Source organism: Kryptolebias marmoratus, linkage group LG11 (assembly GCF_001649575.2).
Source record: "Kryptolebias marmoratus isolate JLee-2015 linkage group LG11, ASM164957v2, whole genome shotgun sequence".
In the NCBI taxonomy this organism is placed as follows: domain Eukaryota; kingdom Metazoa; phylum Chordata; class Actinopteri; order Cyprinodontiformes; family Rivulidae; genus Kryptolebias; species Kryptolebias marmoratus.
In genome coordinates, this window is record NC_051440.1 from 17,239,628 (window position 1) to 17,265,769 (window position 26,142).

The 26,142-nt window shown below is 39.0% G+C and overlaps 5 protein-coding genes across 11 annotated transcripts in view; 4 read left to right on the top strand and 1 right to left on the bottom strand.

Moving 5' to 3' along the window:
• Positions 1–622: 622 nt before the first annotated feature.
• On the top strand, positions 623–5,456 carry LOC108229827 (ADP-ribosylation factor 5-like). The gene is made up of 6 exons (XM_017405505.3): positions 623–829; positions 1,970–2,050; positions 2,163–2,272; positions 2,696–2,767; positions 3,891–4,016; positions 4,131–5,456. Exons 1-6 carry the CDS (start codon positions 763–765, stop codon positions 4,215–4,217), a joined length of 543 nt encoding a protein of 180 aa, XP_017260994.1. The 5' UTR covers positions 623–762; the 3' UTR covers positions 4,218–5,456.
• Positions 5,457–6,870: 1,414 nt separating this feature from the next.
• On the top strand, positions 6,871–10,406 carry zgc:77752 (uncharacterized protein LOC393862 homolog). Of its 2 annotated transcripts, none has more exons than XM_017405715.3 (13): positions 6,871–7,003; positions 7,105–7,326; positions 7,429–7,509; positions 7,722–7,840; positions 8,100–8,237; positions 8,351–8,622; positions 8,710–9,012; positions 9,106–9,327; positions 9,415–9,531; positions 9,611–9,712; positions 9,796–9,876; positions 9,980–10,090; positions 10,190–10,406. In XM_017405715.3, the coding sequence occupies exons 2-13, from the start codon at positions 7,139–7,141 to the stop codon at positions 10,307–10,309; spliced, it is 1,854 nt and encodes a 617-aa protein (XP_017261204.1). In that variant the 5' UTR covers positions 6,871–7,003; positions 7,105–7,138; the 3' UTR covers positions 10,310–10,406. The 2 variants fall into 2 exon arrangements, with proteins under 2 accessions (XP_017261204.1, XP_024859426.1); XM_025003658.2 differs by having other exon boundaries at positions 9,952–10,090; positions 10,190–10,352.
• Positions 10,407–11,467: 1,061 nt separating this feature from the next.
• odf3b (outer dense fiber of sperm tails 3B) lies at positions 11,468–13,645 on the top strand. The gene is made up of 7 exons (XM_017405754.2): positions 11,468–11,568; positions 12,378–12,509; positions 12,594–12,797; positions 12,914–13,015; positions 13,099–13,220; positions 13,308–13,448; positions 13,528–13,645. The coding sequence occupies exons 2-7, from the start codon at positions 12,398–12,400 to the stop codon at positions 13,618–13,620; spliced, it is 774 nt and encodes a 257-aa protein (XP_017261243.1). The 5' UTR covers positions 11,468–11,568; positions 12,378–12,397; the 3' UTR covers positions 13,621–13,645.
• Positions 13,646–14,366: 721 nt separating this feature from the next.
• On the top strand, positions 14,367–17,008 carry rabl2 (RAB, member of RAS oncogene family-like 2). Its single transcript, XM_017405649.3, has 8 exons — positions 14,367–14,999; positions 15,079–15,108; positions 15,202–15,281; positions 15,407–15,486; positions 15,704–15,815; positions 15,963–16,060; positions 16,277–16,360; positions 16,484–17,008. Exons 1-8 carry the CDS (start codon positions 14,893–14,895, stop codon positions 16,562–16,564), a joined length of 672 nt encoding a protein of 223 aa, XP_017261138.1. The 5' UTR covers positions 14,367–14,892; the 3' UTR covers positions 16,565–17,008.
• A 5,482-nt stretch (positions 17,009–22,490) lies between these two features.
• shank3a (SH3 and multiple ankyrin repeat domains 3a) overlaps positions 22,491–26,142 on the bottom strand; it is a 134,296-nt gene continuing 130,644 nt past the window's right edge. For 5 of the 6 annotated variants that reach the window (XM_025003704.2, XM_037978419.1, XM_025003703.2 and 2 more), the window contains one exon: positions 22,491–23,979. In XM_025003704.2, coding sequence (XP_024859472.1) covers positions 23,421–23,979 — 559 coding nt within the window. In that variant the 3' untranslated portion in view covers positions 22,491–23,420. Of the gene's footprint in view, positions 23,980–25,222; positions 25,258–26,142 lie in introns of all 6 variants that reach the window. The other variant, XR_005233765.1, reaches the window with a different exon arrangement.

Here is a 26,142-nt window from a genome sequence, read left to right on the forward strand (position 1 = left end):
TACCTCAGATAAACCTACAAAGTAATTTCGACTTGGAATATGAGATAAAAACTTTCCTGATAATTAAATAATTAAATACAAGGAGGTGTGTGGGTGTGTGTGTGTGTGTGTGTGTGTGTGTGTGTGTGTGTGTGTGTGTGTGTGTGTGTGTGTGTGTGTGTGTGTGTGTGTGGCTGTATTTACTTTGCTGCAACTCTTAACACGCAATAGCATAAGCATAAAGACACATGCACAGACATTCACAGAGGCAAAACTTTAAACAGGTATATGTTTATCAATTTATTTTGGAATGTAAAATAAATATGTAGATAATAACGTAAATGCAGTGCTTCAGTAAATGAACAGCCACTGAAATAATCAATGTTTCCTTTTCAGTGTGCAAACCGGTGATGCGGCGACATCTAGCGGTGGGGCGGGGTAGTACGATTTAATACAAGTAAGAACACGCGATATTAAATATTTTAAATAAGCTTAAGAACAGCAACCGCTTTTAGCCCAACTGTTTGCACGCATAATGCCAATAAATACTAAACAGACGCCGAGAAGTCTTTTAAAAATGTAAAGTTTGGCTGTGTTCGCGGTGTCTGTGCGGATAAAGCTTGGTTCAAACTGATGACGCGGTGCCTTCCACGTTTACACCGGACGTGGCAGTCTGCGCTGCTGTGGAAATCACTGTAAGCAGAGCGGCGGCGTTCAATATTTCTCTCCGTTCTGGTTTAAAATCATTTCAGAGACTACACATTCAGCCACCCTCGGTCAGCTATGGGGCTCACCATTTCGTCCATCTTCGGCCGACTTTTTGGGAAGAAGCAGATGAGGATTTTGATGGGTGAGTGAAAGTTTTGTTTGGCTAACGGTGGGTTAGCATCTCTGACTGGGAGAAACTGGAGAAGCAGCTAACGGGCTAATGGGCTGCTGAGTGATTGTTTTATGGGAGGAAAAACTCAGTTTTATTAAAACTTTTTTCCTCTTGTTGTTTATGTAAGTGAGAACTGCTTTTAGTGGTCTTGTAATTTGGGTAAAATGTTTGTTGGCAATGAAGTTAGAAAGTCAGCCAGAGCACCTGTGACACAAAGTGACTAAAAGTTGCAGAAATCAAGATTTTTTAAAAACCATCACAAGGAGATAAAACTAATATAGAGTCATGGTAAACAACCATAGAGACATGAAGTCAAATAAATTCATTGAAGTTGTGTAGATATAAAAATATTCAGGTGTTTGCCATTTTTTTGGTTAATTTATTATTGCCTAATTGCAAAGCTGTATATCATGTACAGAAGTTTAAAAACCACCAATTTTTTCTTATTATGCTTTTAAACAACCAGACTTTCTGTTAATACTTGCAGTGTTTTTGATCAATAGTTCTTAAGGCTTTTTGAAGGTCTTTCAGAGTTTCTCATGGGACTTTTGGTGCTTTTTTTTAAACTCATTTTTTATCCAGTATTCAGTCTCAGTGCTTGCTTATTGCAGTGTGTGCTCAAAAAAAAAAAACAGTGGACAAGTGGAAGACCGAAGATGTGTCAGACTTAAAAAGTAAATCAATAAACTGCCTACAGAAGGTGAATAGTATGCCTTTTAATGCCTGAAAGAGTCAAAGGTCAGAGATAAACAGCTTAAACAAGCAAAATTTCTTCTGAAAATGAGAAAATAAGCAGCCAAAGTCTTATAGGAAATCTTTGAAAAGCTTCCAGAAAGCCTGAGAAACTATTGATAAGGACAACTTTTACAACCTTTGACCAACTCTGCTTCCCTGGAAGGAAAGTATAAAGAAATGACGGATGAGTCAAAAGCGTTGCACAGTACTGTAGGTTTGTGTGTTTTTAATAATTAAATCGTAAGGTTAATTATGGTACCCTTAATAATTTTTATGCCAGCATGATTACTCACGTTGTAGCCGTGTCTTTGAAACCTTTTGTCATTTACAAGCTTTTCTCTAATATACATTTTTTTTTAAATCATGTTCCATTAGTTGGTCTAGATGCTGCAGGAAAAACAACTATCTTGTACAAACTGAAGCTTGGTGAAATTGTGACCACTATTCCAACCATTGGTGAGAAATTCTTCCAGGTCTTGTCTTTCGTTTGTACATTACGTCGTTGTTCTTTGAGCGTGTCATTTTCATGTGTCGTTAATACACGTCCTTTTTCTTTACGTCTGTGAAGGTTTCAATGTGGAGACTGTAGAATATAAAAATATCAGTTTCACTGTGTGGGACGTGGGTGGCCAGGACAAGATCAGACCCCTGTGGAGGCATTATTTCCAGAACACTCAGGTATGTTTTCAGCGGTATGAGCGCCGTGCAGCAGCGTTGGTTCTTTTAAAAAGATAACCTCATGTTTGAGTTACCACGTGGTGTTGTAAAACAACGTTAGTGGTTTGTAGAAGGAACCAACATGCTGCAGTGGCACAACTTTTCGAAATGGACAGGAAAAAGTCTCAAAGCAGCCACAGTTTTAAGCTAAATCTAACGAATGTTCTTTAAATGAAATATTATATGGTCCTCTTTCTTGCTTGGTTTCTTTCCAAGCTTTTTTTTTCTGATCCAATAACTCATCTGAAGTTTTAAGAAGAGATTTTCTTTTTCTTTTGCCATTTCTAAGAAATTAATTGTAGCACAAATGCAGTCGCTCTTATGCATTACTAAAATAAACATTTTTGATGTATTTAAGCTTTTTTTTCCCCCTCCTTTATTTAGGGTCTCATCTTTGTAGTGGACAGTAACGACAGAGAACGAGTGGCTGAGTCTGCTGAGGAGCTCTCAAAGATGGTTAGTATTTCATAACTGCAGATTATTAGCCTATAATTTGACATCATGAAGGGTGAAAGCTCTGTAGATTAATACCTGTTCATAGGCATACAAACACTGCAATACTATGTTTATGGATAGAAGTTGGACAGGACCACGTGTTATAAATTAAACAAGCACAAATTGTCAAAAGGACTAATAAAGAGTTAACTGCAGATGTCGTCATTTTTAATAGGCAGAACAAACACGCTGGAGTCCAGAGACAGGAGGACAGGGATGTTTAACCAATATGTAAAGTTGGAAATTTGACTTGCGGGTTCTTCTAGTTAATTTTTTTTTTTTACAGAGAACTTGGAAACCATAGCATCAGAGTTGACGTATTCTGATTAGCTTTTTTTTCCCTCTTCCTTTGTTTGTTAAACTGAAAGAAGGAGCAGCGTTTCACCTGAAAACCCCCAAATATTTCTTAGGAAACCATTGAGCAGGCTGCTGAGAACAAGAGAAATAAATTAAAACCTCATCCCAGAGGCGAGGTACAGTGAAAGAATGCCTCATTAAGGAGAAATAATCTAAATGCATTTCTTTCTCTTGAGATGTACAGCCTAACAGTGTCTGTGCTGAGGCTCAGGAGAAGCTCGTTGACACAGAACAAAAGTTACTTTAGTTAATTTACCTGAACTTATTACATAATGGCCTAATACAAAGAAAATTGTTCTGACATAACACCTGACATCTTGATAACATGGCAGGGCTGATGCCGTCCAGAAATTTCTCAGCAGCTGCAGGAAACACCCGTTTGTGCCAGAAGAGGTTCAACCAGTTATTAAATCCAAGCTCTCACCTGACTGCAGTGAGCTGAACGAAAATCCAAATGATGGAAATAATTCTCTTGCTGTGAAGTTGAGCAAAACGTTTGTACCTACAGCTGCAACTTGGGTCAGTTTTGCGACCAAATCCCAGAAATGCTGTTTATTAAAATAAAACTATTGACAAGGGGGAAAACTGTCCTGTGCAAAAGCGATGAAATATAAAATTAGTTAAAGTTTTAGCTTGAACTGCTTCAAACGTTTCGAGTTGAAGTTATTTTTTTGATGATGAAAATTTGCTCTCGGGTGTAATATCATCTGTTTTTCTGCCTGTTTAGTTGGAGGAAGATGAGCTGAGAGATGCAGTTTTGCTGGTATTTGCAAACAAACAGGACCTTCCAAACGCCTTAACAGTCAGCGAGCTTACAGACAGACTCGGCTTACACGCTCTTCGCAGCAGAACCGTGAGTAACTTGATTTAAAAAAAACACTTTGTGCAATTAAAAATAAGGTTTAAAGCCGTGAGCACTGCTGTTACGGCCTCCTAATGTGTGCTGTTGGAATCTCTGGCTTCGCAGTGGCACATCGAGTCAACCTGCGCCACCCAGGGCACTGGGCTGTACGAAGGACTGGACTGGCTATCCCGGGAGTTGTCCAAGAACTAATGGACAATTGGCTGGACCCGAAAGTGAGACTGAACATGGCAGCACAGTAGAGAAGGCACAGACATTCAATCCAGAGTCAGCACCAATGTTCACAAAAAGGACAAAGCTGGTAGACTTTCTAATCAGACATTTGCAGATTTTTTTTTTTCCTTTATATTATTAAAACTACTACTTTATTTTTTCATTTAGTCTGTTTTTCTGCCTTTTTGTTTCTTTGTATTAACACTTTGTTTCATGATGCACAAATAACACTTTTTTTTTTTTTTTTGAGATTTCACTGAAAAACACATGTTACAAACACATGTAAGACAGTTGGACCTAAAGCCTTTCTAGAGCCTTGATTGGGGGCTATGATCATATAACCCTAGAGCTCTGATGAAGGACACTTATTAGGCTGCCACAAGCTGTTAATCTCCATAGCCCCCCTGTGGATATTCAACTCCCTCGCAGACATGACCCTGGTCTCCTCACTGCCATGTCCTCAATCCTGTTCCATCTTGTTTTTGTGAAGGACTTGCAGCGTGAGCTGGAGGAGGATTGCAGTGATTTTTGTCAGTAATGTGGAGTTTTTTAGCTCCAAAAAATAAAAAAAGAACCATGTGCCTTCTGGTCCCTTTTTGCACAACCGTCAGCCTTTCATTCCTTATCACATTCTAAGGTTATTCTCCTCTTGAAGATGCATCTGTGTCTTAATGCTTTTGCAAGATAAAATGATGCAACGGGCCTCTTTGTTCTGTGCTGCGTGAAGTGCTGTGTTTGCAGCAGAACCACACCACTGTGAGAGTAGATGGCTTTCCTGCAACTTTGTGATCAATTTCAATCGTTTCCTGTTTGAATGTTTCTGAAATCGCCTTCGTTTTATGTTTGAATAAAAAAGCCCATGTACACACACACACAAAAATAAATCAGTTTTGCTTTTTGACAGAAAATGCTTTTACCGAAAGGAGGAAGGAAGTGTTTGCTCAGTGTTAACACAGAGCCAGCGACATTGCAAAATAGTAAAGTGTCTTTTTTTTTTTTAATCAGTTTGTAATGCTGAGTTTGTTCTGCTATCTGTCAATAAGTGTATTAACTCCTTTTTTTCTTTTGCTGATACAACATATTTTTCCACCTGAAATTCTTTGAATCTACATTTTTTCATCTTATGCTTTCAGATTCTGCAGCTGTCTTCAGATATATTTGTTTATGATGTATTGAATTAAAAAAAAAGTGCTCTAAATAAAGCCACTGTTTAAAATCTTTTGTTTTGAATTTGAATATGTTGTTGTTACGAAACACACGACAACACTCTTCGTGTCAGGAACTGCAGCGGAAAGAGGAAGTGCCCTTCTTGGGATCAATCATGGCGAAGGGTGTGACTGGCCAAAGACTGGCTCTCGGTCTTTATTAGCTGTGAGTCATTTTCCAACAATGACACCAACAATAAAATCTAAGTATATCATGGTTGACGCTTATATAAAATGTATTTGAAACTCATGCACAATGAAGTGAACCACATATAAATGGCCTCAGCCATGTTGGCAGGTTTGTTCTGAAATGTGCCATCGATTTTTGTTAAAGTGTTGGGCTCTAAGCTGTGTTTTGGTGAAAGGAATGGGTGTAAAGTTTAATATTTAATGCTGCGATTATCAGAAGCACAAAAAACATGGCTGTTTAGTCTGCTTTACAGGAAGCAAGTGCTTGTGTAATGACTAAGGTTTGTTGAGGGTGTTTGTGGAAAACCAAAATTGAATGAGGATGTTATAAAATAACTTGATTCTTTGGGGATTTCTACATTTTCTTTTAAATCAGGGGTATAAAGTCATGGTGTGGGAAAACTGAAATAAAAATGTGAGAAAAAAGAAGTTAAAAAGAGGAAGACAGTGAGATAACAGTATAATTTTGATTGAAATGCTGATAAAATGTCACTAACTGTATGATTAAGTTGCAATCTGGAAAAATACAATAAGGAGATAAATCTATGCAAAGTAGAAAATAAACCTATCTGTGCACATCAATAGCCTGGCTCATTTTGGCTCAGAGAGAGAAAAATATTACTTTATATTAAAATGAAGAAGGACGCAAATACATTTTTCGAAAACTTCACCTGGTGACAGTAAAAAAATAAAAAATTCTCCTCACTCTCCAAATTGTGTTTAAAAATGGCCACCAATTGAAAGAGATTAAAGGTGTGGAAGGTGGAGTTAATTCCATCCTAACTAAAAAGCTCTTCCTGTTGCTGGATATTTGAGAAACACGTTTGGATCTGTTCCAGACGTGAGGAGATTCGTAACACGTTCACAGCAGCACGTGACAATTTGTTTGTCACGCTCGGTCCTGAACTACCACATTCTAATGAAGCAGAAGGGATGGATTTTCCTAGGCCTGTGTTTTCATTAGTTATAGTGCGTTTAAATATGTTAAAGAGTTCTTAAACACAAACCCTAATGATGTAAGGGTGAAATTACCAATCCAATTTGCTCAGCATCACCGAGTAAAATTATGTTCAGAGCTGTGGCTTGTGGCAGGTAATTAGGGCATACACAGGTGAAGGAATAAGCATTAGATAAGTGGCTTGTTCTGATTCACGGATGTCTGTTCTCATGTATTTATGACAGCTAATCAGGCTTAGTGGAGCTGGGTCATCACTCCTTTTTGTTCGTGTGTACACAGAGTGGGTCCAGACTGAGAAGCACATGTTTATTTGGCTTGATTGAACAGCTTTAATCTTTGTATTCTAGAAGTTTTACAGCTGGAAAATACTTTAAATGGGATTAAGAGCTTCATTGTCCAACGTAGTAACAAAGGTAAGCCTTAAATTTGATTATATTACAGTATAATGTATGTTTTTTTTTTGTATTTAGGTGCATATGTGTCTTATGTGAGACATATTTCTTACATATTCAAGGTTGATTTTGGGGGTTTCCCGTCTGTGCTGGATAATGCCGAGTTTGACCCCCCATATACCAGTCCCCCGACCCTCCTACTCCCAGGCCAGGGAGAACCTGGTGAGAGCCATCCCACCCAAACTCCTCTGTCTGCTGGCCTGCGGAGGAAAAGACTGCCGCTATGAGGGACCAGAGTGCTGGAAATCAAACCAGCAAGTCATTCGAGGCCTTTTCTCCTCCTGGTGGGAACTCTTGATTGCAGTCCTTCTAGATGTTGTTCCGAGGTGTTGCAAAAAACTTTAGGAAGATGTGATTTACTGATCAAAAACCTTTGACTATCCCAGGGTGACTGATGATATAATTGCAATGGCTCGACCTTCTAATCAGCTAATTAAGAAGTACGACATCATCGAACAATTTCAAAGGTCAGCATTTTATTGTTTAAGTCTGTAATGTATGGTTGCATAATGATTGGGCTAACATATTGACATTTAACAAATCGATATCGGAAACGTGTAAAAGTAAATACCTTCAATTGCATTTAACAGATAAATTCAGGTATGTCATTGCTTTTTAGTGACACTTACTGTTGTGTCTTCAAAGACACAAAAAGAGTCAATCGATGTCTTTTTTGCAGGTTAAAGATCAGATCAATCATCAACATGCAGCTCCCGGGGGAGCACGCACACTGTGGACCTCCTCTAGACCCTGAGAGTGGATTCACTTACTCCCCACAGATCTTCATGGACAATGACAGTGAGACGCTGATACGTGGATTGAAAAGCATTTTATTTCATTTATTGACAAACGGTTAAACCTGACCTGATTCTTGGCATTAGAACACACTGAGAAAGTTGGAATTTTTTTTTACGTACAGCAGAAAATACCATAATTATCAGATGGATTATATAGTTTGCGCTATATTACATTTCTCTCACAGCAGCCTGCGACAGTTGAACCACATGGGTAAACGTTAAACAACAGTGTAACCATATCTAATTATATCTGTTTGCAGTTTACTTTTACAACTTTGGGATGCCAGATTTTGGAGTGTCGTCTCTCGTTGGGATCATCGATGGATTGAAGGTTTTGGACTTTGCAGTAAAGGAAGGGCGAGTTGCTGTGCACTGCCACGCAGGCCTGGGAAGGACAGGTACTAAATGAAGTCTATACTGACGTTCAAAAGAATATCTTTCACATATATAATCCTCTTTGATGCCTGGTATTTGTGTGTGTGTTTTACTGTTGTGTTTTGGTGCTGTACAGGTGTCCTGATAGCCTGTTACCTGATCTACAGTCTGCGCATCAGCCCCAGTGAGGCCGTCCACTATGTGCGCATCAAACGGCCTCGCTCTATTCAAACGCGGGCACAGATAAACCAGGTGTTTGACTTTGCCCGCCTGCTTGGCACGCAGCTGGTTCAGTACCCAGACCTCAGCCTGCGGCACGGAGCCCCTTTCACCCTCCAGCACTATCTAAACCGACAAGCGCTGCTGCTGCACGGCCAGGAGGCACGCAAACTCAGACACACACCCAAGGTCAGGACTTTGTCGTTACGCGGCATTAATCTCTTTGTGATCAAACAATAAACTCTCTCCTTTCTGGCCTGGTTTGTACTTAATTAGGTGGTGTACCTGCTGTGTGTGCGTCTCTCCTGTTTGGCTCTGGGGCTGCCTTCACCTCCAGAAGTCCATGCTGAGTTGGAGAGGAGGTCCGCTCTGAGGACTCTGGGCAGAACTGTGAGAGAGACGCTTGTGTCCAAACAGTATTTACCTTTGCTGAACGGAGGCTGTAAGGGCTCATGGGCAGGCTCAGGGTCTGTGTCCTCCTGGGATGAACCGTTGGGATTCTTGGAGAGGAAGCAGGAGGTGTTGCTGGACAAACGCAGCTATAGTGAATCTGACCTCAGTAAGATCACAGTCAATGAGGTGAAATTTCATTTCTTGCCTCCAGATATACACTGTTTCCATTTTCAATAGATTCAGACTGGTTTTCTCACTCTGTTACATTTTGTTCTAAAGGACCAGGAAGTAAGCTCATACTGCACTGCTGCACTTGGAAGTGAGAAACACTGGTGTGTGCAGGATCTGGTACAAGCTGGTCTGAGACCAGTTAGTCCAGTCAAAAAGGAATACCATACGTTCAGAATCCTGACATCTGACATGAGAGCAAGCAGCACTTCCACAAAGATGACAAAGTGTTCTGATAAAAAGGAACTTCCCAAATATAGCTCTAACCTGGAGGTAAAAGATCATTACTGAAAGCTTTGTTGTCCGCCACAGAAAGCTTTGTCATCAGTGTTTTAAACATCTGACTTCTGTTACCTAAAGTTGCACAGAAATACACATAATCCTGGCCCAACCTCGATGGCCCGTCTTGTTGCCAAAGCTCTGGCAGAACGAGGTCCTCCAGAAGAAACCTTTCTGCAGAGGTCAGCTCTGTTGCAGGTACAAAACAATTATCAGCTGCCTTATTTGTATGGCTTTGATTGCATTGAATTTACAGTAAAACTCGTCTTTTCAAAAGGAGGAACTGAACAGTAGTGACTGTGGCTGGTCACTGCTGGTCACTGAGTCAGATCCTCACATCCTCTCTTGTCTCCTGTGGACTTGGCTGGAGAAGTTAAAGGTATAGGTGGCATTAAACTAAGAGTCCAATAAATGCTAAAAAATGTATTTCTCAGTCCCATCTGTTTCTTCCTTGTCATCCAGGACCCTGTTCTGAGCAGTGACGATGTAGAAAAGTTAAATGTTGGAGGAAGCAACAGGAAGCCTCTCAATGTGCTTAAAAAGGTAAAGTAACAGCTGGTGGAGACATACGTGCATCTTCATGGTTCTTAATGAAAGGTTTTAATATCTTCAGTAAAGATTTACCACGTTGTGTCCACGACCACAGTCACAGAGACACACCATCTACTGTCTGCTGAGTTGTGTGAGTACAGTCACCAGTCTGTGTCCACACAGAGAGGATGCAGTGCTCCAACGGCTGATGTGCGCACTCACAAGGGTAAGACAGTGAGTTAAGTGTCTGTTGTCCAAAAAATATGAAGGATTTATGCCAATTATATACATCAGGGGTTTTTTTTTGTTGTTTTTTGCCGAACAGTGCCCTCTAGAGGAAACTGGAAGTCCTGCACCTTTGATGAAAGTCCTGAAGGCTAGTTTGAGAGAAACCTTCAACAACAGATACTTCACAAGGGCCTGCAGTGTCAACCCTACACTGTGAGGAACTGAAGCCGCATTACATCCAAGAGTGGGTAAAAAAAAAAAAAAAAGCAGGAAGCATTTTGGGAATTTATATTGTAAAAAGCACATGTAGAAAATATGTGACTAAAATAAAGGAAGTCTGAATTCCATTTAGTTGCCTCAGTTTCATCTTGACATTGTCATGGATTAAAGGGAAACATATTTCCATCCATCCATCCTTCTACCACTTATCTGTGGTCGGGTCGTGGAGCCAAAAGGTCCAGAAAGGGAAACTCTCCGGCCCCTATCCCCAGAGATACTCTCCAGCTCCTCCTGGGGGATCCCAAGGCGCTCCCAGGACAGAGAGGATACATAATCCCTCCAGCAAATTCTGGGTCTGCATATTTAAATTAGAAATTATTTTTTTCAGAATCTAAAAAATAAAATTTCTGACTTTGGACAAGTTTGAAGCTTTTGCAGATTTCTCAACCACACAATAGAGGTGGATTCATCACCTGTGTGCCTGTTTAGATGTAGCAAAAACTAAGTCAATGATGAACTCAGTATCTGTAAATAATAAACCTCTCCTTCTGTTATGACTTCCATCTGTGCTTTGCTAATACTTTGCTGCTGAACACTTCACAGAAGGCCAAACCCCTCTAACAAACAGGATGCAAAGCTACAGGAGTGTTTCACAGTCTTTGTGTTATATACATATACAGTTTTGATATATTTTGAAGTTCACTGGCTAAAATAAGTTCATCTGATTTTAATGATGATCCTTTCTAAAATCTTATTCTTCTCCTGGGATGTATTTTTTAAAGTACAGCTAAAAGACAACTTAAAAATAATACAAAATAGAACAAAGGGTGGATACTTTTGCCTAATTTACAACCTGGACAGTGTACTGAAAGTTAGAATTCAATAATGGAATAGATATGATTTTAACTGTAACACATTTTGGTTAATAATTGCTTTGAGTAATGAACTACAATACCTCAGGCCTAGCCAGTTAAACCCAAACAGTGTTTGGTTACAGCCTTTCATACCTAATAAATCATTTACAAGATCTGCATCATGCTTTTATTTTTCACATTTCAAGGATTCCTGCACAGTTGTAGAGAAAGAAAAAAAATCCCACTCAACACTTACTGGGCATGCCTGTCAGAGAGTAATCTCCATGACAACATTGTCATAGTGACGTTGATGGGTGCTTAACAATCTGTGTTTGGGTTCACTTGCTGAGTCCTGAACACAAAGCCTGAGACGAGCACTGGCAGCTGGACGGGGAACTTTGAGGTAAAACAGTCCATCTGTTGTTTAAGAGTAAAAGTAAAGTGAAAGCAGCCAGAGTTGCATTAAGTTTTTTGCACACTTGTGGTTATGTACAAGGGCATCAGGTGCATGATGTGTTTACTGGTTTAAAGGTTTAAAGGAAATGCGTGAGCATGCATCGAGTATAGATCTACTAAGGCAGGTTAACAGTTTTATACAATGATCTGAACAAAAAAAGTTAAAAATTTTATATTCACAATCTCTTCAGAGTTTGATACCATTCCTTTTTAACTTTGAGACACCTAAGTTTTACAGACTTAGCACAGTAGTCTAAAGATCTAATTCGACACCTGGTCTAAAGAATCAGACTGTCAGAAGCAATGATTTGGCATTTATCCACTGAATTTGCATGAGTTAAACTGCTCATAACGACCAGCAGAGGTCTGTCAGACAAACGGTGTAATTTGACATTTCGTTAACTCAGAATCATTAAAGGAACAGTAGACGTGCATATCATCACCATAACTGTGGAATGAGGTGCTGCTGAAACGGCTAATAATCTGTGCTACAGGTACTTAACAAGACCAGAACTGGTCCCAGAACAGAGCCACGAGGGATCCCATTTGAAACGTGTATGATTGTACTGTTGTGTTTCTAAATTCATTTTGTGATCCTCTTATTAGGAACGTCTTTAGTACGCAAAGTTCCTGGATGAAAAATATTTTGCATTTACATTATGCTCTGTATTTTAAAGATACTTGCTCCAATTGTATAGTAAAGTAGCAAATTACCCACAAAATATGTCTGTTGCTCTTTTTTTTTTACCTTAAAAGCCAATCCTTCTCTTGCTGCAATGTCCATTGATGAACCTTGGGTTGGAACTTGGAGACCCCACAAGCCAAGAGGGCCGATAGCTGCTCTCTATGGAAGCCCAGGTCCTAAATATGCCCTACCTGGACTCATGGGTACAACAAAAAGGGAACTTTTTTTAATACTAGAAACATCTATCAGATATAATAAGTGACATAGTTTGCTCCTTCTCTGTAAAGGTATTTCTCAACATGACCCCACTAAATGCAAAGCCCCAGTGTTCTCCTTCGGTGCACGACACAAGGAAGCAAACACAAACTGCTCGCCCGGACCAAGATATCTAATCCCCTCCAACATCACCAGACAGGGACGAAATGGCACACCTGCATTTTCAATCCACGGCCGCCCAAAGCAGCCACAGTCATTCCGAGCCCCTGGACCAGGTCAGCAGAGCAAAGTGCAGCTGATTTTATTAAGGATTCTGCAGCAGATAAAACCTGAATCCTGCTGATATGCAAGCAGTTTACCTGTCAGTATGTAATTTTCTTTGGTGCCTCAGGTCAGTACTCTACAGAGCATTCAGGAAAGATGACCCTCCGCTCAGCACCTGCTTATTCTCTGTCTGGAAGGAGAAGAGATGGAGTCACCAACCAAACACCGGGTAACATACAGATATGAATAGCAGAGAATCTCAGAGTTTCACCAAACTATATTAATAAAGTTTCACTGTTGCATCTATTGCAGGCCCAGCCACCTACACTCTGCCCCCTATGCTGGGCTCTAAAACTGTAGTCATGCCTTCAGCTCCCACCTACACACTTTGTGGCCGCAGTAAAACCGGGAGCTTCCATGAGGATCTTAAGAAGGTGCAAACAGTAGAATTAATTTCTAAAACTGATTAAAAAAACAGAATTTCTTTACTTTTGTTTATTGTACTGTTGGTTTCCTTCCAGACTCCGAGCCCAGCTGCATATAAAGTTGTGGACCCGTGTATTTATAGACAGAAACCTCCGCAGTACACCATAACAGGCCGAACGTTTGTTTCCAGTGAAGACACAGGCAAACCCGGTCCAGGAGCACACTATCCTGAGCGGGTAACAAACATCAGATTTATGAAAACACTCAGACAACTTTTGTTTATTTCATTTAATAATTTTTTTTCTCTCCTCCTAGGTTACCTTCACAAGAGCAAAAGCTCCTAGCTTCACTTTTGGAGTTCGTCATTCACAATACATCTCACCTCTCATTGTAAATATGAACGAATAACGGCTCAATAAAAAGAAAAAAAGCCTCACAATATCAGTGAGATTGTGTTTTATTGCTCTAACCCTCACACACTGTCACAGAACGAACTGGATAAATTTTTACATGAAGCTAGAATTCCCTCATAAAAATCGTTCCTAAGTAGATCTGAATAAATCTAATAAAATTTTAATACTAACTTATAAAACAGGTTCATTTGTTTCCATGAACAGGCAGAGTGCCGTTTTTAGGCTTACCATCACATGTACATGTAGAGAGAGAGAAAAAGACAGATTTAAAAAATATTACCAATAATACAATGAAAATCCTGAAATTCCTGTTTAACTGAAAACAAATAAATATAAGTCAAAATGATTTGACAGTTTTACACTGACCGCAAAAACGTATCAAATACTGTTAGCACTGCAGCGATGTTTTGTTAAAAAGAAAAAAGTAAATACCCAATAAATAAAACAGTTCAACAATACATTCAAATAGTTTTGGTGGAAATTTAATCCACAATAAATTTGAAATTAATTTAAAAACAAACCTAATTACTATCTTGCAGTTGTAAAAAAACAACAAAAAAAAGTAAATAATTACATTTAATCAATAATAAACTGTTTGCCTTAGTTGTTTGCAAGTATCAACATATAAAAGCTAATCGAGTTCTTTCAACCTTAAAACTTGATAGAAAATTATGTTTTAATCAAATTGTTATTGTGTATTTACAGACAGGCACTTGATAAGACAGCATGATCCCTCACAGGGGTCCTGTTAGCGTCCCTGTTGCATAGAAACCGAATCGTCCGGGACGTCGTGCATCGAAAATCTTTTACCTAAGAGCCTACAATTTAATTGTTATTTTACTCAAGACAGGGCAGGATACATCGGGAAATTAAACACATTACTTGACGTTTAGAGGCGCATTCAGGGCTGTAGTGGGTCCTTTCGTCCGTCGTTTACCTCCGTGTGTTGCTGCGGGGCGACGCGCGAAAAGTAACCAGCAAAAACTCACAGCAGACCTTAACATGTAACCAAGGGCGACTGCTGTACTGTTGTCAGTTTCAGTGGTGATTTAATTAACTTAGCGCTGAATAAGCTTTTTGGGGTAAGCGTAAGAACAACAAACAAAAGCGATTGACACCATCATGGTAACGCCAGCTAACCGGTGGCAGGAAGCTAGCTAACGCTGTCGTTGTTAGTGGCTGACCAATACAGACTTGGTTAGAAGCTTCAGTAGCTCCTTCTCGGGTGTTTGTGTAGGAAATTACCAAAGGAGCTCTGGGAAATCAAATGGCTGACGACGTTGGCAGCATCACCGAAGTGGACCAAAATAAATACGATGTCGACGAGCAAGTTAAGATCATCTGTCTGGGAGACAGCGCGGTTGGTAAATCTAAGTGAGTAATAAGCCTTATAAGGGTGCTTTATCCTCTGATTTTCTCCTGGCATGACAAGCTTTCTCTCCTTCTCTCACAGGCTGATGGAGAGGTTCCTCATGGATGAATAGTATCCTTCAGCAGCTGTATATAAACAAATGGAACAGCATATATATGTTAAGTTTTGGTCAAGCTAGTTTAAGATCTTTAACACTTCCTGTAGTCGTCCCCAGCAGTTGTCCACCTATGCTTTGACCCTCTACAAACACACAGCTACTGTTGGAAACAAGACCATAGTGGTTGGTAAGTGTTCGCTCTTGCCCTGTCCTCAGCGAGCAGAGGAAACGGTTTTAAAAAGCTGAAAATCATCTGTGGAAGATCACGTGGCGTTGCGTTTTGAAAGAACGGCTCCTGTTTTCGATCCACAGATTTCTGGGACACTGCTGGTCAGGAGAGGTTCCAGAGCATGCACCCTTCGTACTACCACAAAGCACACGCATGCATCATGGTAAGATACACGCTTGGCTCTTGTGTGTCATTTCACATGTTCCAACTATGTTGCAGGGAGGTAAAATAAGATTACCATAAGCAATAAAAGCACATCTGTTGGTTTGTTTATTGGGAAGATGAGTGTTGTGTTAGATGACTGCATTATTTCACTGGTTGTACTAGAAAGGTACCATGCTGTCAGTAAAATAGTTTTTAAACTGTCTTTTCTCAATTAGGTGTTTGATGTTCAAAGGAAGATCACCTATAAGAATTTAGCCGCCTGGCATAAGGAGCTGAGGGAGTACCGACCAGAGATACCCTGCTGTGTGGTCGCCAACAAAATTGACGGTGAGTCTGATAGTGACACAAAATATCAACACTGATATTCTACTAAGATGCCATGCTGCAGGATATGCAACGTGTTCGAACGTTGCACACTAATCAATAAAATTACCAAACTATACATGTGAACATCTGTTTGTTTTTCACCCACAGCTGATTTGAAAGTGACACAAAGAAGTTTTAACTTTGCGAAGAAACATGGGCTTCCGTTTTACTTCGTCTCAGCGGCCGATGGGACCAACGTAGTTAAGGTTTGGCTGTATTGTTTTGTTGTTGGGAATTTCATTGACAGCTTTTAGGTTTCTCCAGCATTTTTGGGGATTTGGATAGAGTTTAACATTTATCTTCATAGCATAAGGCTGTAACAGCACAGTACTGATTTTACAAGCCTGTAGTTGTTGTTTTTTTTAAGTGTCTGTACTATTGGATCTGCATGCCGACAGTTCTGATTGTAATTGTCATATCAGATGTTCAGAGACATGATAAAGAGGGCGGTGGACTACAAGCAAAACCCCAGAGACTTCATGGATGAAGTTATGCGAGAATTAGAGGTACACCTTCCTGTTGTGTTGTTGGAACGTTTTATGATTCCTCCTAAAAAAAAACCCTCACATTATTTTAATCATTTTTACGTGGAAAAAGCAGTTGCTAACCTGGTCTCTGTTCTTTCACAGAACTTTGACCTGGAGAAGAAAGAGGAGAACTCCGAGGCAGATGAGGATGGATTAAAAGCAGAGAGTCCAGAGTTAGATTGAAAGTCGTTTTTCTTCACTCACCATTCAAAACCTTGATTCACTTTCTGGATAATTCATCTTGGTTTAATGTCTTTTTATTTCCCATCACTGACAGTCAAACAGCACACTATTTATTGTTATGTAATTTCTGCTTATTGAATTATTGAATTGTAAATCTCCTTTTTGCAAGGTGGCACCAACTGTTAGACAGGTTTCCGATCTCTGCCCTTACATTTGTTCAGAAAAATGGGCAAATGAACCAAACGAAATAATTAGCTTTTGTCTTGTTTATTAGGTACTTTCGGTTTTATCCTCATCATTTATACTCCAGACTGCATATCCTTTATTATAGTTGAATGTTTACTCAAGTGTGGAAAAACATTACTTTGTGTAATAACAATGTGAAGCATGAAAAACTGACACAGCAAAGAGAATGTGCAATTATAAACTGTATTTCCTGCTGTTCTCAGTGTTTGTGTGTAGTGATGTGTGCAGCACCAGCAGGCAGTTGAATTTGTTGGCTGCTTTACTTGCATTAATTTTATGATGTAAATCCAGTTTTTTTTTAGTGCTTTGTAAATGAAAGCCTAATGTACCATATCAAAGAACTGTTATCATGACTCTTTCATCTGTTTGTCGTGGTCCAGCAAAGACAAGCGAACGTCAGCCTCAGTCATGCTGAAGTAGATCCAGACATACAAGTCAGAATTTATGTAAATGTGAAGCTAAGCCACGTTGGCTTACATCAAGTTTGTAGTTTCAAAATGAGGATAATAGCCGAAAGCTAAATCTGGAGCTTGTTACATGATTAGTAACAGCCCCTTTGACTGATTTGAATATTTCTGTAGCAACTAAGTCTTTGTTTTTTTAGGTAATTCTTAATATTTTTTGCTAAAGGCCTCTAGATATGAGATCCTTGGGATAGTTTGTCCACTAGTTTCTCTCATTGCTATTTGCTAAACAGAGACCATTCAGATTAGATCTTTTAGATCTTCAAATAGTCAGTTGATATATTTTTTTAGATGTTGAAATGTTTGATTTTAGAGTTTTTAGGTGAATGCATTCTTCCCTCCACCACTGTCAGGTTCACTGTGATACGGCTTGCAACATAACTCAAAATCCTGATCTGATTAACCCACTTCTGTGCTTATAAGTAGTTCACGTTTTGTTTTCCCCAATATTTTTTTTTTCCTTCTCCCAAACAGTTTTCCTCATTGTGGCCAAAACATTTAGTGCAAATTTATTCAGCATAATTATTTTTCAGATCGTTCCGATTAGTTTAGATATAGATTTTTAAACTTTTACAGAATTACTTTAATGAAAAGCAAAACATTTTTATTGTCATGTAGTTATGCAACTTAGTTATACAGCTAGGAGGAATTTGCTTTGGTGTTGGGTGCAAAAAAAAAACAAAGACTGGCACAAGAAAATTAGCAACATGACAACATGTCTATATACAAGGTATAACAGTATAATCAGGTATAAGTATATACAAGGTAGAACTTTGTATCATCTGAAATATCCCGAAGGTCTGCAGATAAGCTGGGCTCTTGATTTATCAAACGATTTAAGTTTTCTTGCTTTTCTAGACTTCACCTGGATCAATATAGTTTCTACTCAAAGATGTTTCTTACCATTCCTTAAACACAAACTGAGGATACAGATGGCATACATATATTGACCTTTTAAGTATTAGTTTGTTTCATTGTACAGTTTGGCTGAAAGGAATCTATTAGTTTTTTGTTTTTTTTTATTAGGACATGATATATAAAGTCAGTCTGTGTTTATAATGTTTTAAAAGTTGCATCACCAAGTCTTTCCTATCAGTGACTGTTAGGGTTTCCAAATGCAGTCAGGGTTTGAAGCTAAACTTTTTGATAAAACTGAGTATAAACACAATAGTTTAAAATATGGAAACAATTGTTTTATTTCAAATTTTAACTTAGTTCTGTTGATCTAATTTATTCAGTGACTTTGATTTTGCTGAGGAAGAAACTGCGTATCTGAGGGTTTTGTGAGGCATTTGCATACAGTAAATCAAACCAGTGCATTTAATGAGATTTCAAAGCAGGAAGAAAAATCTGACGCTTGTTGCTTTAATTAGAAATTTATTACATAATATAACAAACATATATCTCTGTGGTGGAGATATCCAGTGCAATATCTCAGATCTTGCCTCAGTGTTTACTGTCGCCCTTGCTCTGTGTTTGCTTAAAGAACACCAGCTTGCTTGTAGTTAACATGTAATTTGGTTTAGGTTTTTGTACGCATCGGGTATTCGTGTCCGGAGGGAGAGACGTCGCTGATAAGTTGTCATTAAATGCCGAGAAGAGGAAGTTCTAGTGTGAGACAAGAACGAGTTGTTGCAGTGATACATCCACCGTTCTAAACTTCACAGTGCAAACAAGGAGAAAACCAACAATGAAAGAAAAAAAAAAACAAACCCTTTGATGATAAGATCACTGGTTCCAGTATAGACCAACCAGTACCAGTGGGTTTTTAAAAAAGTCACACTGCGCTGTGTAGATTGTGCTTTGTTGATTAAGAAATATGAAAAGATAACCCTTTGCAAAACTCATTTGACCTTATGATGTGTATGTTCTGTCACACACTGCTCGTTTTGAAATTTCATTTGTAGTAAACTTGCACAAGAATCCACCCAGTTTTCACCACAGCATTGATTTTTTTCTTCTTTTTTTTAACCAGGCCAACCTGTGTCTGAGATCAGACCCTACATGTTCACCTCTCAGCTGTTATTCATGTTTATCTTGGAATAATAACCCTCATTATTCAAATCAAGCAATTGTCTCAAAATTGTAAGACAAAGGTTAAAGCAAATAGAAATGCACAGGCTTTATGTATGTTTATATACATAAATATATAAGAAGACATATATATAGCCTGTTTCTTTACAAAGTAATAACAATGACTGTATTTCCACCTGCAGGAAGATACAGAAAGATCTAATAAATGTTTGTTGTTCTCAAGATTTCCAGGAGATGGCACCATATTGTCATATAATCTAACAGCTTAAGAATGCTGTAACTAAGATAGTCCTAAAGCAAAAACAAATATACAGGTAAAAGTTACTTTTTGGCACATTTTTTTTCCTTTGTGTTCTTTCCTCACTGGATCATCTCATATAGCATATTCAAAACTCAGAAACTGAAGGTCTGAAAAAGGAAAAAGGAGTGCTGCCATTCAGAGTGGAGGGTAAGGAGCGCAAATGCCATTTAGGAATGGCTGTACAGAATAGTGACACAGTTACAAGGTGAGTCCTTTTTGTTGTGACTTGCATTAAAATGTGGTGTCATGAAAACTCCTCGCTTGTTTCTCTCTGTCTGCCTCTCCCTCTAAAGCAGAACGGTCCACTCGTTTTCCCCAAGACGTGACGATACAAAACGATGAGCTTCACTCTTAATGATGAATGCATGTGTGTGTAGTTTTTTTTGTTGTTGTTGTTTCTGTGTGTGTGTATGTGTGTGTAGTTGTGTGACACAGCCACTGCCGGCAATCTCTGATGGTACAAGTAAGGCTATAGTGGACTAACTCCAAAAATGTAAACCCCAAAGATTATTCACACGCTTGTTGTCGCATGTATTCTCATCTTCTCGCTTCCAGACAAACGCACACAAAAAATGAAAAAACATCTGCACACACACACACAGTGAAGAGGAACAACCACACAGAGAGATTCAGGGAATCCAGATGCACGCATGGACGATGGGTGGCTTTTATGTTAGCACCTTGTCACCTTGTTTTGTGCAAATCATCCCCTAGTTCATAGTTCAGAGTTCAAAAGTTCATAGAGTTCATAGAAAGAATAAAATCTGCTCACCTTTTTCACAGGTGGATAACTATGCATATATGCCAAACATTCATATATAGATCTATATACTTTTAGTTTTTCAAAAATTTATATGAAATCTATTATATATACATTGCTTGTGATTAAAAAAGCAAATATTTGTAGTTATATTTATAGTTCTTTTTTTATACAAGTGTAGGTATGTTTAGAATGGACAGGATATTTTTTGTATTCCCCCTGTCACGCTAAAATTCAAATGAATAAAAGATTTAAATATCATGTTCCACACGCTACAAAATCTACCTACAGTGGCTGAAGATAAATTATCAACAACAAAAGAAATACAGCAGGAGGTTCACAGAAACCCGAGGACATAACACTGGAGACAAACGTAAGAGTGAGGTCACAGTGAGGCAGTGAGTGCTATTCCTACAACTCAACATACGTATAATGATTTGATGCTCTGCCTGCTTTTCAGAATGGCTAAAAAAGCATATAAAAGATCTACAGGGAAAAGTGCACACAAGTTTTTGCCAAATGAAAGTGCCTTGGCTGGATGCTGTCATTGAGCAGAGGTTTTTAGTGGTAAAATTGACATTTCTTCTGTCAGAAAACTGCAACGCTGAAATGCTTTTCTTTTTTTGTAGCATGAATAAAACTCACTGGTTCTCACTGCCAGCTTTAATTTACTCATGAGTACAATTATAGATTTGTAGTGTTAAAGAAAAAAAAATCAGTTTAGTTTTGTTTTACAACTCAGATCTTTTTTTTTTAAGGTTCTGGTTTCCATCGTTTTTCACTCAATAAGACGATGGTTGAGATAAAGGGAAGCAGCTACGCTGTCAAGTTGTAAAATACTGATTTTCTTTAAAGAGATAGTTTAGATAATTTTAAGTGAGATGTTGTGAAAAGCTTATGAACAACTGGCATCTTACCTGTTGTAGATGGCTCTCTGAAAAACCTCAGTTTGGAGAGAAATAGCTGAACGGATTGATGATAATAAGCTAATCACCGCTCTTGAGCGAGGCCAAGATCAAAGTAGACTACTGCTGTTTAAAACGACTGCAATTGCAAAAAATTAACAGCAGTTCGTGCAAACACTGCTTTATAAACCTTTACATCACTGTCAGTTTCATACTGCATGGTTATTTACATAGAGTTGTATGGGTATTTGCAAGTGCAAATAGTGGCAGCAGCAGGTAGTAGTAGCACTTCTGATACAGCTTGGGGTACTTCCAGCAGGGACATCATAATGTTTCTGCTGGAATAACCGTGCAATGCAAAACTGATAGCAGTGTAAAGCTTAAGTAGAAATTTTTTGAGATCAGAGTCATTTTAATATGGCAGAAATCAACTTTGGGCTTGGCCCCCCTCAGACTACTCATCAATCCAGTCAAAATAAAACTATTTCTTCAAATCAACTGCTCAGTGAGTTATCTTCAACAGGAAAAATGATTGGTTCACAAACTGTCCACAGAACCTTACTTCAAATAATCACTTGAAGACCTTAAACAAGCTGTCCCATTCCCACTGCCTGAGGAACTCCGTACATTGTATCCTGTAACTCTTTTTGAGGATTGCAGTGATAAAAATGCTGCTCGTTTTCATTTTTCCAAATGTGTTCAGTTGTTTTCTAATGTAACTATTGGATTAATCTGTGTTTAACAAATCTTTTCCTGCATGTGCCTTAAACTTCCATCCAGGAGTTATAAACAAACATCCTATGAGACGAGGGGCCCCCTTTTATTCAATTAGCTGGCTCATTAGGTGGCCCCCCTTCACAGTATGTTGTTAATATCAGAAACAGCTACGTCTGCTGCTCTAGCAGTAGGAATGGGAGTCAGCTGGGGTCTCATCCTCACATTATGGGATGCCCTTTAGTACGACGGAAGACCGTAACAAAATAAAAACAAACAACAAACTATTCAGAACATGATGCGAATCGTCATGCTACGTTTAAAAAAAAGGTGACCGTAAGGAAAATCGTTTACATATAACAAAAAAATTAATCTTCCATATTTATAGATTTTTTTTTTTCTCTCTCTCTCTCTCTCTCTCTCTCTCTCTCTCTATATATATATATATATATATATATATATATATATATATATATATATATATATATATCAACTTGTAGAAATGAGTAAACTATTGGTGGAATAGATTTAAAGATTTCTTCCTGCCTTCTATTTTTATAAACCAAAAAACAGGTGCAGAATAATTTATTACATTTCTTCTTTGCAACATTGTCTTTTCTTCTGAAAGCTATATTTCAATACATATATATTATACTATAGTAATATATATATTATTCCCTTTGGAAAACCAAAAAATTATGAAAAAAGCCACGAGTGTTGGTTAAACATTCTCCAAATATTATAGATTGCACAGTCTGGGTACCAAGGCAGAGGGGTTTTCTCCTGTGGTTTACGCTGCGGAGCGCCACCTCTGGGCTCTAAAGTCTTCGGTTTAAAAACAGTAGCAGGTATACAGAAGACACACCTTTTCAAAGCTGTGTAAGCACTATTTCCATAGCACTGTGTTCATCGTAGTTGATTTTAGTATAAACATTTTTTTCTGAAAGGCAACTGAGCTTTCTGCTTGGAACAAAACTCTTCCTCCTTCTCCTTTACTCAAACTGCCAAAGGTTTTCAGAGGCCTAATACATGGGGGACAGAGGTAGAGAGGGTTTAATGAGAACGTTTAGGTGTTACTAAAGGAACAACTAAACATTTCACAAATCAAATGACCAAATTGGAGCTCGTGTGATTCTCCCTAGCAAATCAAGATCAGACATCATTTTGAGATCTGATCTAATTGGCTCCAGCAGGGAGGTGGGTCAGACCAAGCAGAGGGGGATGAATGTACTTTTGTAAGTGTATTGCCGTCTCCTCTTCAGTGCAGTGCCAGTTTCCGGGTGTTAATGCAGAACAGAAATGTAAAGTGTCGCTACAAACCGCAATACTGAACATAAAAGCAGCCAGAGTAAAAAAAAAAAGGAGCATTCTCAACTCTCCATCTTACTCATCTTCATCTCTCTCCATCTGTTGCTCTGTCTCAGGGCAGGGGTCAGCTCTCTAGCAGCAGTTTTAGTGCTCGTTCAATGTTCATGCGGTGTCCGACTCGTGTCACTCCCAGCTCTGCAAAGTCATCCTTAGTTAGAGCCGGGAGGTGAGAGCCTTCTATTTCATGTTCCTGAAAGTCTGCTCTGTGCTCCCCCAGATTGATGCTCTCGAGCCAGTCTCCAACATCATACTTGTTCCAAAGGTGGAGGGGTTTTTGGTGGAATGGCCGCAGGGCTAAAAGTGGTGAGCCTAACCCCGGGGAATGAGACGGCGATGGGGAACGAGAGCGAGAACGGGCACTGGAGCTCCTCATGACAAAACGCACCTCTTTAGGCTCCTGCGGTAAGCTGAGGCTAGAGGACTTAAGGATGGTTTGTGGCGGTGTAGTTGGTGAGGTTGATAGGCCGAAGCCTGAGAAGCGTCCAAGGGGGTCACCCCGATCAGGTGAGCCTGGGCTAGGGGTACGTCGGGTGACAGGGTAACGGCTGCCAGGGCGAATGGTATATGTGGTTCCATAGCTTCTCTGAGAAAGGGTGTGGAGCTCACCTAGGCTGCTGAAAAGTCTGGTGGAGAAAGAGAGTTTGAGAAATGTCAACAAACAACATGGTCAGCAAAAAAAGAAGAAAGCAGAAGAAAGGTCAGGAATTGGGTTAAATGTCAAACCTGTTGTTAATTATTTTAAAGTTGAAGGTAGTGTAGGAAAAAAGGTAATTGGTGTTAGAAAGAACAAACTAGTTTCACAATACTGCAACATCAAGGCTGTTAAGTGTTTCATATATTAGTCAACTTGCCAATAAATGTTAACACTTTGACCACCTGGTGGTCCTTCCCATATAATCAATAGGTTACAAGCAAGAGACCACCAGTTACAATTTACTGTAAACTTTCTGCATGCTTCACAGTGACCAATAAAAGCAAGAAATAGATTAGAATTACAAAACCAACCAGATCTGTTTTAGTTTACATTAAAAAGGTGAATGGCAACACCATGAATTCAGACTCACACATGTTCAGACATGGAAAGCAAATACAGAAGAATTTTTAAAACTTGTTTTTGTTGCACATTACAATCAGTTCTTCTGATTCAAGGAACAATAAATGAGAATTTTATATAACAAAAGTAACATGTCATTTACTGTATCTTTGAGTTGTTTTTACAAGGCAGACAGAAATGTGTCTCTCTCTCTCTGAAAGTTGGTTGTATTTAATTAGATGGATGCCTGTTTGAGTTGGAATTGCAGCGTAATTTAGAGCAATGCAACAACAACTGAGGAAAAACTAACCACCTATCAACCCAATCTTACCATCTGCGGCCTGGGGGAAAAAACAACTGTCCAGTCACAAACAGGCTATCACTGTTTCGTTGAAGATGTCTGATTCTCAACAGGAAATACTTTACAACAGATAAACCTCAACATTGTTTGAAAATAAATTGTGGCATAAATTGTAAGACAGTTTTTCATGAATTTACTTCTGCTCTAATGGAGGGAAATATGGTTACAAAGAAGAACAGATTAGAAAGTAAAGTTAAAAAAGGAGTGTTTTCCATCTTTGTGGAAGCAGGCAGAAGCAGATAAGGGAGACCTTAATGTGAGAAAGAGTTGTGGCAGAGGTGTCTGTTTTATTCATGCATGTTAGCAAGACTGAACCATCTTCTGCATGTGTTTGGCAGTTTTGATGTGGGTGGAATTTGGACTACAGTGTGATGGAACAAAGGTAGCTGAGCGGCATACAGTCTGGGAAACAATAATCAGACTACAGACTACAGGGAGCCAACAGATTGAGATGAGCTCCATGCGCACTTACACAGTCGTCCTGCCCTCCTGGGCGCACAGTCAGTTCTAGACCAATCAGATCAGAGCAGCAGGGCGGAGCATGCAAGGTGAGCAGAGAGAGAGCAATGGGAGAGAATGTTAGCATCACTCCATGAAACGCAGCCTGCCAACCAGACTTCTTATCTGCTTCGGCCAACTCTGCTGTCTTCAACATGCTTCATGTGTGAAAAAGTGAGTGCATTTGTATGTTTGTATATTGGTTTTAGACATGTCGTGTACACTTGTAGGCTTTGTTGCTGATGTGTTGGCATGACAAAGACAACAGAGTAGGTTTCAGCACTGAAAAGTCTGACCAGTGGGCTACATGAGAGAGAAATGAGCACACTTTTCACATGTAAAACACTGCACAAAGTAAAACAAACACATAAATGAAGAAATAAAAGGAAGGCCCATGTCTCTTGACTTTTATAACAGCTTGCACATACAAGAGAGCACTAATTATTCCCCTTTGTATGCGCTGTTCTATTTTATTGTTTGTCTTTTAGAAATTCAAATTCAGCTTTGTTTAAACCTGGTTTTAAAAAAACAGAAAGAGTCCATAGAGTATGAAAGTCAGTGACCATGGCCATTCTTAACACAAACATTGTGAAACAAATAAAGTTATTCAATTTAAATAAATAACCAAGAACAGAAAACCAAACTTTGATTAAAAAAAAATCTAAACTAGACAAAGTAATAAACAGCAGGTGGGATACAGGAAAAACAAAATACAGCATTGTGGCTTTTGGAGGGTTATAAATGGAGCACATAGTGAATGGGGTACATGATGGAGGAACATTACAAATAAGAGTGCTGAGATGTCTGTGCTCTATGAGGAATGCTCCAGTAGGTGAAGAGAATTAAATGCAGATGCAGGGTGATGCAGAGAGAGAGAGAGAGAGAGAGAGAGAG